The sequence below is a fragment of the Alligator sinensis genome, unplaced genomic scaffold (assembly GCF_000455745.1).
Source record: "Alligator sinensis unplaced genomic scaffold, ASM45574v1 scaffold140_1, whole genome shotgun sequence".
NCBI lineage: Eukaryota > Metazoa > Chordata > Crocodylia > Alligatoridae > Alligator > Alligator sinensis.
In genome coordinates this window covers 4,004,532-4,016,096 of record NW_005841836.1, presented here as the reverse complement: position 1 = coordinate 4,016,096, position 11,565 = coordinate 4,004,532, and the positions used below count along the sequence as shown (strand labels likewise).

The window sequence follows — 11,565 nt, the reverse complement described above, 5'->3', positions numbered from 1 at the left end:
AGGGACCCCAGCCCAGGTGTGGCTAGAGGGGGGAAGCAGCCCCTGCAAGGTTTGTCCCCAAGGGGGGGTGGGGGGCATGACACTGGTGGAGGCAGTGCCTTGGGCAAAGGTGGGGCAGGGAGGGAGATTAAACACCCCTGTCTTCCCTCTCAGGCGCCGGCACAGGGCCCTCAGCCCGCACAGCCAGTCCAGCTGCCAGGGCACCCACACACAGCTGCAGCAGCATTGTCTCAGTGCCACTGCTTGGCCAACCTCCACTCGAGTGCGCTGGGCCAGGCTGTCACAGAGCCGCAGCTGGCTGGGAAAGGCCCTGACCCTGTGGCTTGGCCTGGGCCAACCCCACTATCCACCTGCCTCACCTGCGACTCTGCTGAGGGCGGGCGTGGAGGGACCGAGCTGGGCTGCACCATGGGGGTAGGGCTCTTCCCAGTCAGCTGCGGGAGCCAGAAACAATCTGGACACACAGCTCCCGCGACCCCAGCCCAAGCCACAGCCAGCCTGGATGGGCCCTACCCCTACAGCCCAGCCTGGGCCAGCCCCTCTGCACCTGCCCTCAGCAGTGCCTGTGGGCCAGCCTGGCTCAGCCCCAACCTCAGCCATGGGCGAGGTGGGCTGATGGCCGGTGTCTGACCACACCTCCGCCTCTGCCACTGTAGCAGTGACTGTAGGGAGGGGGTGCTCCACCCCAGCCAGGCAGACCCCAGCTGCAGTCCTCCGGGGGGAGATGGGAGGGAGGGGGAATAAAATCCCTCCCTGCCTCTCCACCTCAGGGGGCCATGCTTTGGGGCAGAACTAGCCCTGCTCTCTGGAGCAAACAGCACAGCCCGGTCGAGGGCTGAAAAGCATATTGGGATGCTGGGGGAACTCTGATTGAACTTAAACCAGGAAGGGGTCTAGGACAGAAATTTCATAAACCGGTTTGACCCAAATCAGTTAAGCCTGATGCTACATTCAACCAGGTTTATCTTAAACCAGTTTTAGCCATTTTGAAACTGGTTTATGTGCACTGAACTTCTGTTCTGTTACAGGTTTAAACCAGCTTCTGATCACTTAAACTGGTTTGTGTGTAACTTCTGTCCTTAGCCCAGATGGACAGAGTATAGTCAGCTGAGTATTCTCAGTATATACATGCAGGCTTATGCACCCACAGTGCAGAGGCAGGGCCAAAAACACCCAGGCTAGAAAACTTCCATTTAGGTGCCTAAAGGGAGGGAGAATTCTATCTTAGGTTGCTAAAAAATCATGTTTAGTAAAAAAGTGAAAAAAATGAATTAGGATATGAATAAGCAGAAACTTACCAGTTTTACCTTCCAGACACAAAATACCTGAATCTCTGAAGGATTTCCTTGTATTACCTGCTATTTACTGTTATTAATACCAGTTCCTGGAATCTTACACATACCGGTATAAAAAATTGTCATTTTCCTAGGTGAACAGGGAGGCTTTAGCATTCATGTGCACTTTTATAGAATAATGGAAACCACCTAGCACTGTTCAGTTATACCTGAGGTATGCAGTGCATGTCATCTATTATATCACCTGCAAGGGGTGATCAGCCTCATTTTATAACTGATACATTTTATAATTGATATAGTTTTATAAATAACTTATCATTTAATTAAAAAGGCTATACTATACCCAGACTTCAACTCTCTAGCATATAGCAACCTCCCTAGTTCTGTGCAGTCTCCTGTTCTCCCTGCTACCCCATCTGTGCCCAAGGATTACACCAAATATCCTTGATATCTGAGATGGTGCCTAACTGGAGTTAGTGTTTCAAAGGCTGATGGCCCTATTACACCAAGTATTTTAAGAACACTTCTAGTTTATAGCATTTCCCATGCCACTAGTCCTCTAGCACTTGAAATCGCATCCATTTGGGAAAAAGGCCTGCTCAAACTCTTTAGATGTCAGCATAAGTTTGTTGTGATCTCAGTGGTTCTATCTGATGATGCACATAAAGCATAATATGAATGAAGAGGAAATTCACACCCACAAAAATCACAATTTTCCCAGGAAAAAATTCATGGACCTACTGATGATTATTAAGAGGACTGTTCTCTATTTCCATGTGAACACAACTCAGTTAATTTCTGCTACCAAAAATATCAGGTGCTTCATGCGCTGCTGCATCCACCACATATGTGCTGACATTCTGGTTTCTACAGAATGGCCATTTAAATGGCAAATATGGGAATAATGGGAATGCCATGCAGGAATTGTTCAAGACAAATATGGGCCAAACTCTACTCTGCATTACACTCAAGAAGTCAAGCAGTCAACAGGTCTAGATTTAAATCAAGCAAGGAGCAACTGTTTTGTAGAGTTGATTATTTCAGCTCTTGTTCTGGACAGTTTGCGGTTGCACGTTGAAAGGTCCTGTACTGGCTAGGACCCTGCTAAGTGAAAGACATCCTTACCCCAGGTCCTGTTGTGGAAGAACAGGAGCCTGTGCAGACACTTGTATTATCTCTCTCAAACGATTTTAAAAAGGGCACAGCTATGTAGTGCCAAGGTATCCTGTCAGGCAACACTGATTCATATCAGCTGAAGATCCGTTCCTGGAGGGGACAGACATCAGCACCATCTCTGTGATCGTTCCCCTTTATAATTCCACCAACACTCTTGTGGTGCTAAGGGCTGAGCATGTTGTTAAGTGAACATCAGCTTCACTTGGCTTTTCAAAGAGACTCAAGCACTTACCTCCTCCTCTGTCAGGGGCCTCTGGCTCAGATTTCCCTTGTCACTCCGGATAACATGACGCTTTTTCATGTCTTCTCCAGAACTGTATAGTTCGGGAAACTCAGCAGATTTCTTCCTGTAATTCAGAAGCTGGGCGAGTTGATCCATTCTGCTGTATTGCCTCTTCATATCAAATTTGCGGATCTTTCCCAGATTCCTTTTCTCACTATGCCCACGATTCAGACGATCCAGAAGTTGCTTTTTCTCCCACCAGTCATAGTCATTATATTCAGGGAAGAAGTTCTTTTCACTCAGGGTGGGTCTGCCTTCCTCTTCGCTCTCCCGAATCTGACCTCCTGTGTTGTCCATTTTTTCCAAATGCCTGCTTTTCCACTGGAGCCGTGGATAGAAAGGGCCATATGGAGTTGTGGCTTTCTTCTCAGTCTCTGCTGGGAGATGGCTCTTATACTCCTCCTTTTCCCCATACCTTACTTTCTCCATACTGTCTTCATCAAATTGTTTTTGTTCCTCACTGTGAAGACTCTTTTCTATTTCTTCTTCCTCCTGGCTGTTTCCAAGATAGTGCCTTTTCTCTTCACTGTACCTCTCCTCAGTGCCATAGTGCCTTGCCTGCCCTTTACTCTCTCTGCTGTATAGATCTGGGACCTCCTCCTCTTCACTCTCTTGCAGGTGGTGTCTCCCTTCACTGTGATGCCTCTTCTCATTCCTGTTGCCATGACTCTGGCGCTTATCCAGGTCTTCTTCACTGTCTTCACTGTGATGTGTCTTTCCTTCATGATGGTGTCTTACTGCCTCATGTGATCCACCATGGTACCTCTTGTCCTCATGCCGTTTTTCTTTGCTTTCCTCACTGTGATGATGCCTCTTGTCTACCTCTTCACTGCTTTCTTCGCTCTGCCACCTCTCTCTGTACTCCTCACTCCCATGGCCAGTGTGCCTCTTTTCTTCCACTTCTTCAGAACTGTCTCCCCCATGAGAGCCCCTCTTCTCCTCATGATGATGCTCAGGCTCTTCATACCGGTGCTTCTGATAATGGCTCCTTTTATCCCATAAAGGGGTCTCTTCACTGGATTCCATTTTTTCACCATTGTGATCTCTCTTCTCTTCAGAGAAATCACCTTCTCTGTACTTCCTGTGATAATGTTTTGGTCTGTAGCGTCGCTTTTCCTCCCCAGCTTTTTCCGTCTCCTCAGATTCTTCATGCCCTCTACGCTGATAGAAGCTACGTTCTTTAGATTCATGATGGTACTGTTCACTGCTTTCCTCCTCTTCCTCCTCCTCCTCTTTCTCCTCACTTTCATGGCTGTTCACCCTTTCCTCTGAATGAGTATGACCCATGAAGCGTTTGTCATCCCCATCAAGGAATTCCCCTACACGTTTGGCTGCAGCATGGGATTTTTTGTCTAGAAGCTCATGCTTCGAGTCTTCATCATGATGCTTGTTTTCTTTGCTTTCTTCTTCACTGTGATAGTGTTTTTTATAGCCGTTCTCCTTCTCTTCTTCCTCACTTCTTATTTCTTCCTGATGATTGTTTTCCTCCTTATAGGTTCCACCTTCAGGAGAAGGATGACCCTGGGCAAAAGCATGGGATTTCTCCTCCTCTTCCCTACTCTTTTCTTCCTCATGATGGTGTTTCTCCTCTTCATGTCCTTCCATGTGTCTTTTAGACTGTTCTTCATTCTGACTTTGCTCTTCCTCCACACTCACATGCTGTTGTTTTTCATCCTCTGCTGTTTCTTTCAAATGCCTTACTTCAAGTTGTTCATCTGCATTTTCATTTTTTTTCTTTTCTCTGTCATGCCTACCACCTACAATATTAAACATATTTTAAAATAGTAACCCAACTCTCCATTACCACATTATTCAGTATAAATAGTAACGTGACAAATAGGGCTTGCCAACTTTTTAGTTTAAAAAATAATCTGTTGCTCCTAAAGTTGATCATTTTAATGCTATGAATTTTTTTCATCAAAATCAAAATGTTTTTGAAAATTTGCCTTGAAGTTGTTTCAAAATTTCTCATCTCAGAACAGGTTCTAGCATACTTTTTACTAGCTGTGGTACTAAATATTTGTCATTCCTCTTAAAATCTATGGGAGCTCTGGTTTCTTCACACCTTTAAAAGCCAGTTCTTAACTGTTCAACTCCATGCAAGTTAAGATGATTTCAAGTGCCCTAATAAATAGAACTAACATTGTTATAATCTATTCAATTTTTTTCAAAAAATTCTATTTAAAAAAAGCAGGGGTGCACTGACACCAATGGCCAATTTTTAATGAGCCATATTAGCCAATGCCAATATGCAGCTGGGCAGCATGGAGCAGTGTCTAGCTGATAAGTCTGTTGTCAGGGAAGGGGTGAGGCGGGAGGGAAGGGATGTGGGAGGGAAGGGGGCAGATCGAGGCCCCAGTGGTAAGGGAAGGAGTGGGGCTGGGGCGGGGTGCAGGACGGAGCTGCAAGTGGTTCATTCAGGGAGCGCGGGGGTGGGGAGCTCCCACCGCTGCATACACCCCAAAAGGCCATGGAGGTCATGTGTCCCTGGATCTGTGCACTGGGCAAGGGCAGACTGCCACTGTGGGCTGGGGCCAGGGGGGGCTTGGCTGGGCTGCGCTCAGGGTGGGTAGTAGTAGTGCTGGAAGGGGGCTATGGGGGGGGACTGCAGCCACCCCAAAATTCACCGTAGTCCCCCCGGCCCCCTTCCTGAGCACAGCCTAGCCTGGCCCAGCCTCCACCAGAAAAGAGCCTGGCACAGCCTCCTGCCGGGAAGAGACCAGCCTAAGCTCGCAGCGGCAGCCCACCCTCATCGCACACACAGATCAAGGGGCACACGCCCCTCAAGCCCTCCCAGGATATGTGCAGTGGTGGGAACTGCCTCCCCCTGCACTCCCTGAATGAGCTACTTGCGGCTCCATCCCATGCCCTGCCCTGGCTTTGCAGCACCTGCCCCGGCTGTGCAGCACCTGCCCCAGCCTCAGCCCAACATGGCCTCCATGGCCTTCTGGGGTGTGTGCAGCCCCACTCTCTCCCTCACCACGGCGGCCTTGATCTACCCCACCCCATGCCCCTTCCCTCCCAACAGACTTACCAGCCAGACCTGGCTGCTCTCTCTGTTGTGGGGCTGCACTTCTGGCCATCTGTGTGCTTCACTGAAGCTGTGCACATGCACAGGGCATTTATTGGTGGCATTATCAGCCAAAAAAAGCCAATTGCCAATACAGCCAATTTTCCTTATATCGGTGCCAATCTGATATGGGACCAATGTATTGGTGCACCTCTAAAAAAAAGCTTTTCAAAATCTTTGAATTTGTAGTACCAAAGTGGTGAAAAGTGATGCAGCAGCAGCAGCGGTGGCTGGGGGAGGGAAGGAGAGGTCCTTCTCCCCACCCCCTCTCAGTGCCGGACCCACTCCTCCCCCACTCCCCTCCCCCGTGTCGGCCCTGAGCCCACTTCTCCCATCCCTGAGCAGGCCTGACATGGGGGGGTGGGGGGGGAGGAGCGGGCACACCATGGCATTGTAGGTGACAGTGGGGCCAGGGAAGGACTGAGCCTGGGCCTGGGCCTGACATGACGGGGGGAGCAAGCCTGAGCAGGGGAAAAATCTGGCCTGCCATGGCAGGGTGGCGAGGGGGGGACCCAGCCTGGCCCACCCCAACAGAGCCGCCGCAGTGGCCCGGCTTCTCCCCACCCTCAGGGCCCAGTCCTTCCCCACATCAGGCCCAGGCCCGCTCCTCCCTTCCCCCCACCACTTCAGCGGGGGTGGGGAGCGGGCCCGGACCCCAAGCAGCAGGACGGAAGAAGGAGCAGGCCCAGATGGGGGAGAGCCCAGGGCTCTGTCCCCATCCACTCCCCACCTCCATCGTTCTTGACGGGCAATTGTGTAGTTGAGCATAAGAATGTAAGAAGTGCCATACTAGGTCACACTGGTGGTCCATCTAGTCCAATATTCTGTCTCTGACAGTGACAGAAGTGTCCCTATTATACAGGGAGAGCATCAAACCGATATCTCTAGAACAGTGGTGCTCAACCTTTTGGCCCCACAGGCCAGATGAGTGGCACAGGGCCTGTCTGTGGGCTCCACTGGGTCCTGGGCCTGGCACTGCCCCCAACCCACCCTGCATGCTGATTGGGCAGTGGAGCCCAGCACCACCTCTTCCCGCTCAGTGCATGATGAGACTGGGTCCTGCATCACAGCACCATGCCCCCTCCCACCCTTTGCACACTGGGATTCCTCTTGGCCTCCCACACCCAGATGAGCCCTGGGGCCTGACAATGCTCCTGCTTAGCTTTGCACACTTGGATCAGGCACCCATGTGCAAGGCCCAGGGCTCCCCATAGGTCTGAAGATTTGGTAAGATGGAAATACCACATTTCCAGACCCTTTGGGAGCCCTGCAGGCCAGATGACATGGTACCAGGGGCCAGATCTGGCCTACAGGCCAGAGGTTGAGCACCCCTGCTCTAGACTGATCTATCCCCTTTTCGGTATCCTTCCTGGCATTCACCATTTATTGGTTTAGAGATGCCAGATCTCCAGCCATTCTGTTCAATAGCGATTAATGGGTTCATCATCTGTGAATGTATACCAGTCCCTGTTTGAACCTGGCTATGTTATCTGCCTCCACCACCTCCTACAGCAGTGAATTCCACAAGAACTTTTTCTTGTAGCTAACCTGAGCTAGATGGAGCCAGTCCTGCATACAGTTCAACTATTCTTAATGCAGAGTAGCAAGCACTCTGAACTTTATTTTTTTCCAGTTATATCAATAAAGTGCCCAGTTGCTGAAACTTGTAGTGGGTGCATATTCCTTACTTGTACATACAGTCCACTTTACTTCAGTGGGACTGCTCATTTAAATAAAGACCACTCATATCAGTACAAGGTGCAAGATTGGGCCTTTACCAATAAGGAAAACAAAAGAGTAAGTTCCTGTTCAACTTAAAAAGAGCAACAGTCTTCTATCTTAGTATTTGGGGGCAACAGGAAAAAAGAATGGCTTTTCATATCCCTTTAAAAATGTAGGTACAGTTCAGAGCTTATAAAAAGACGATATAAAATTACTGTTGCCATTTTAAGAAGTACTATCAAGTTTTAAGGCATTCTAATATACAGAAAATTAAAATGATGAAAGATCACCCCTTTTAAAATGAGAATGCATAAAAAATTATTTTGTTTATAAAATGAATAGTCAAATTGAGCAAACTCTTTATCAGCAAAAGCAGTGACTCAATTAGCATCTCTAATTTATTTAATACTGTACTTACTCTTCTTGAGGATCTCTTTGCACTGAGGATTTATTGGTGGAGCATTTGGTTTCAACAGAGCATTAGAAAGAACTTCCACTATACATCGTGTTACCTAGAAGAACCAACAGATGAAGGAAAGCGCATTTTTACTGTATGCCTTTAACAAGCTCTGTATATTAGGGGTGTGCAAAGTGAGCTCTATTTTATTTGGATTCAGATTCAGTCCAAATCAGGGACAGTGATTCGATTTGTTCATTTCGATCGCTGTCCCTGATTTGATTTGGCCAAATCCAAATCTGAAGATTCGATGCTGATTCAGAGAATCAGCGATTCAGACATAGACAAAGCTTTAAAAGTTTTTTCTATGTACCTTGAGGTAGCAGGCGCGGCTCGTGATCACCGCAATGCTGGGACGCATGGAGTGTCCAGCAGGAGTATGGGGGGCCCTCCATGTGCTTGATGGCGAATCTGGAAGTGGACCAGAAGTACTTCCAATCCACTTCCAGGTCTGCCAGGGAGCATGCTGGGGGGGCCCCCCACGCCTCTCCAGTTCAGCAATCAGCAGGGGAACCCCAGGTGCCCGCCCCAAACCGAGGAGGCACCAGTCGCTGAGCTGGGGGGTGCAGGGGGGGCCCCCAGCACGCTTCCCGGTGGATCCGGAAGTGCTTCTGGTCCATTTCCGGGTCTGCGGGACACTCCATGCACCCCAACATTGCAGCAATCACGAGCCCCTGCTACCTAGAGGTATGTAGAAAAAACATTTAAAGTTGTGGCTATGTCCGAATCTCCAAATCTTTCCAAATCTCTCTGAATCAATTTGGAGGGTTCCGATTTGATTTGGAGAGACTAAAGGGTCCTCTGATTTGATTTGGAGATTCAGCCACCGAATCAGGCTGAATCTCCTCTGAATTGAATCAGGGACCGAAGCTTCTCACAGCCCTACTGTATATGTCTAACCACGCACCATGAAAAAGCAGGGAATGTTTGTGGTTAGGGCATTGGACAAGGACTCATTTCCCAGCAGTCCTGGAGACTTCATGTGTGACTTGAATCCTTCTGTACCTCAATTCCACAGCTGTAAAATCATGACTCTTCCCTTCTCTTATCTTTTGTCTATTTGCATAATGGACTGTGATACACTACAACTCTGATCTCATCTACTAAACTCTACTCACACAAATAATAAAGAAAGCAACATCTTCAACTACAAGGGCTGGCTATTTTGTAATTATTTGAAAAAGAGAGGGAATGTGTCTATTGGTTTAAGTAGAGATTTGGGTCCAACACTCAGATTTGCTACTGACTTGCAGATCCAGGTTGGTCACCTCTACTTGGATGTTACAATGCCTATAAATTAGGTGCTTGTTTGGAGAGCAATCCAAAACAGACAGGGTTAAGCATTTAGAATCCTTAGACAGCCAATGGAGGAGCAATTCAGTGTTAGACACCTAGGCTCTCTATACAGAGATTGTGAAGACAGAGGCACCTCCAAAGAGCAATTCAGGGAACCTGGAGGAAGCCCATAAAAAATGCTAAGCACAGGGATGTGTCTGAAATGGCATCCCTCCTTTGAGTGCCAGTAATTATTCTGTAGAGCCCACAGATTTCACAAACTATTTGAAATAGCTCATACAAATATTTTAGAAAGATTTTATCCTTGTATCTTTCTTTTAATTTTAATCTGGCTCTTTAGTACCGTGAGTTGCACTCTACAGTCCTTGCAAGGAGGGAGGAACAATTAAAATATGGAAAACTTTTAAACAAAATGATCTAAAATAGCTTTTTAAGACAAAATAATATAATATCATTTAAGAACTTGGAGGCCTAGTCACAGAAACTATACAAGGGTGGTTGGCTTCTGACTAGTTCAAGTTCCACACAGAGCTAATGATTCACAACCAAAAATCTCTCTCTGGTCCAGGACATCAGTATTTCCTTAAATCAGAGGTGTCACACACATGGCCTGTGAGTCACATCTGGCCCATGGAGCTACATGATCTGGCCCCTGGGGGCTCCTGGAATGCGTGGGAATTCAGGAGTGAGATAAAAAGGGATGGGGTCCACCCCTGAAATCCAAGGTATGGAGCCCCACTGGGCTTCTCTTTTAGAAGCAGAAGGGGAACCCACAGATGGATTAATCCTCCACAGCTCTCTGAGGTCATTCATCCTGCTGCTACTGCCACTCAAAGGGGGTCTGGATTTGACCCTCAAGGATTCCCATAGTCTGGATCTGGCCTGGGGTTGGGGGGAAGCAAGCTGGACACCCCTGCCATAAGTCAGTGCCATCGTGGAGGTTTAGTTGCAAGGAGAGAAGAAAACATTTTTGTGGCAGACTCTCCCATGAGGAAAAAAAGCCACTGAGGAAAAACTGGTGGCCAGCAGACAAGTGATTCCGGCATCAGTTCCCATTTATTTATTATAGTGGTACGGATCACTTCCTTCCAGAGATGGCAGTCTGAGGAGTTCCCCACAGATAGGGCCCCTGCTACAGCAGTAATCCATTTTCATTTCACCTGACAGCAATATTAAATTCATAAGCTGCTTTAAGTTTGCAGTATCACCCTCTGTGATTCAGCTACACTCCTGTTGGTTAAATAAGCATGTCTAATATTTTTTGAGCATTTACACAGTAACATTTTCAACAGCACCTAAGTCATTTAGAAGCCCAAGGAGCCTACTGAAAGTCAGTAGGGCTTCAGTGAGGTTTTTGAAAATGGGATGCCAAAGGCATAGTTAGTATCATAGTCAGCACTGTGAGAAAACTTTGCATACAGAATTTCTTCCAGGTGGTTACACCTGGTCAGCACTTTTTTGACTGCTATATGCTGAATTCACATTGTGAACTATGGCTACTTACCATTTCTTCAACATGGTCCTTTTCCAGTGGTATTGCACTGACACCTGGGAGGCAAAAAAATGTCAGCTGTCAGGCACTCATAAAACACGGTAGCATATAGTAATATTGTATGTGCATTTCCTCAGACAAATGAGCTTTAAATGAGATATTTGCTTGGGTAAGGCCTTGCAGAATCAGCTACCATTATACCTTTCCTTGTTTGAAAGACAAACCAATCTAAAGTAACTGCTGCCTTGGGCTGTTGGCTTGTGTAAGAGAACAGAGCTGCAGTCCAGGCTCTGGGGTTCAGTTCTGCAGACTGCTCCTGACTAAATACGTAACCTTGGGCAAATGACTGAAATGCTCTGTGATGCCTACATATAAAAGAGCTCTTTCACAAGTGAGTTATGAGGCTCTAACCAGGGGTCAGCAACCCCTGGCACAGAGCATGGCATGCAAAAGTACTTTCTTTGGAATGCGTGCCTCTGGGCAGGCAGCCAGGGAGCCACGTGGGGCCCCATCCTTATTGTGACAGCGCAGCCCTAGCTCCTTCTCCACTGTCTGCTGAGGTATGCATGCATCTGCCGCCAGCAACAAGCCAAGCCAGGGTAAGCGCTGCTGCTTGCAGTCTCCTGGCTGCCTGCCACAGCCAGTTCAGGCTATGGGCAGGCCCCTGTCGCATGCTATAGAGACTGGGCTGCTCACAGCAGGTGGCGTGGAGACTGCAAGCAGCTATACCAGGGTCCACAGAACCCCAGTCCGGCTTGTTGCTGGTGGCCGGTG

At 48.0% G+C, this 11,565-nt stretch overlaps 1 protein-coding gene across 2 annotated transcripts in view; it reads right to left on the bottom strand.

The window, feature by feature from the left end:
* The window catches only part of CHGB (chromogranin B), a 34,183-nt gene that overhangs the window by 1,857 nt on the left and 20,761 nt on the right, over positions 1-11,565 (bottom strand). For both annotated transcript variants that reach the window (XM_006015432.2, XM_025202083.1), the window contains exons 2-4: positions 10,804-10,847; positions 7,965-8,058; positions 2,704-4,511 (exon numbers count right to left, since the gene is read on the bottom strand). In XM_006015432.2, coding sequence (XP_006015494.1) covers positions 2,704-4,511; positions 7,965-8,058; positions 10,804-10,806 — 1,905 coding nt within the window. In that variant the 5' untranslated portion in view covers positions 10,807-10,847. The remainder of the gene's footprint in view (positions 1-2,703; positions 4,512-7,964; positions 8,059-10,803; positions 10,848-11,565) is intronic.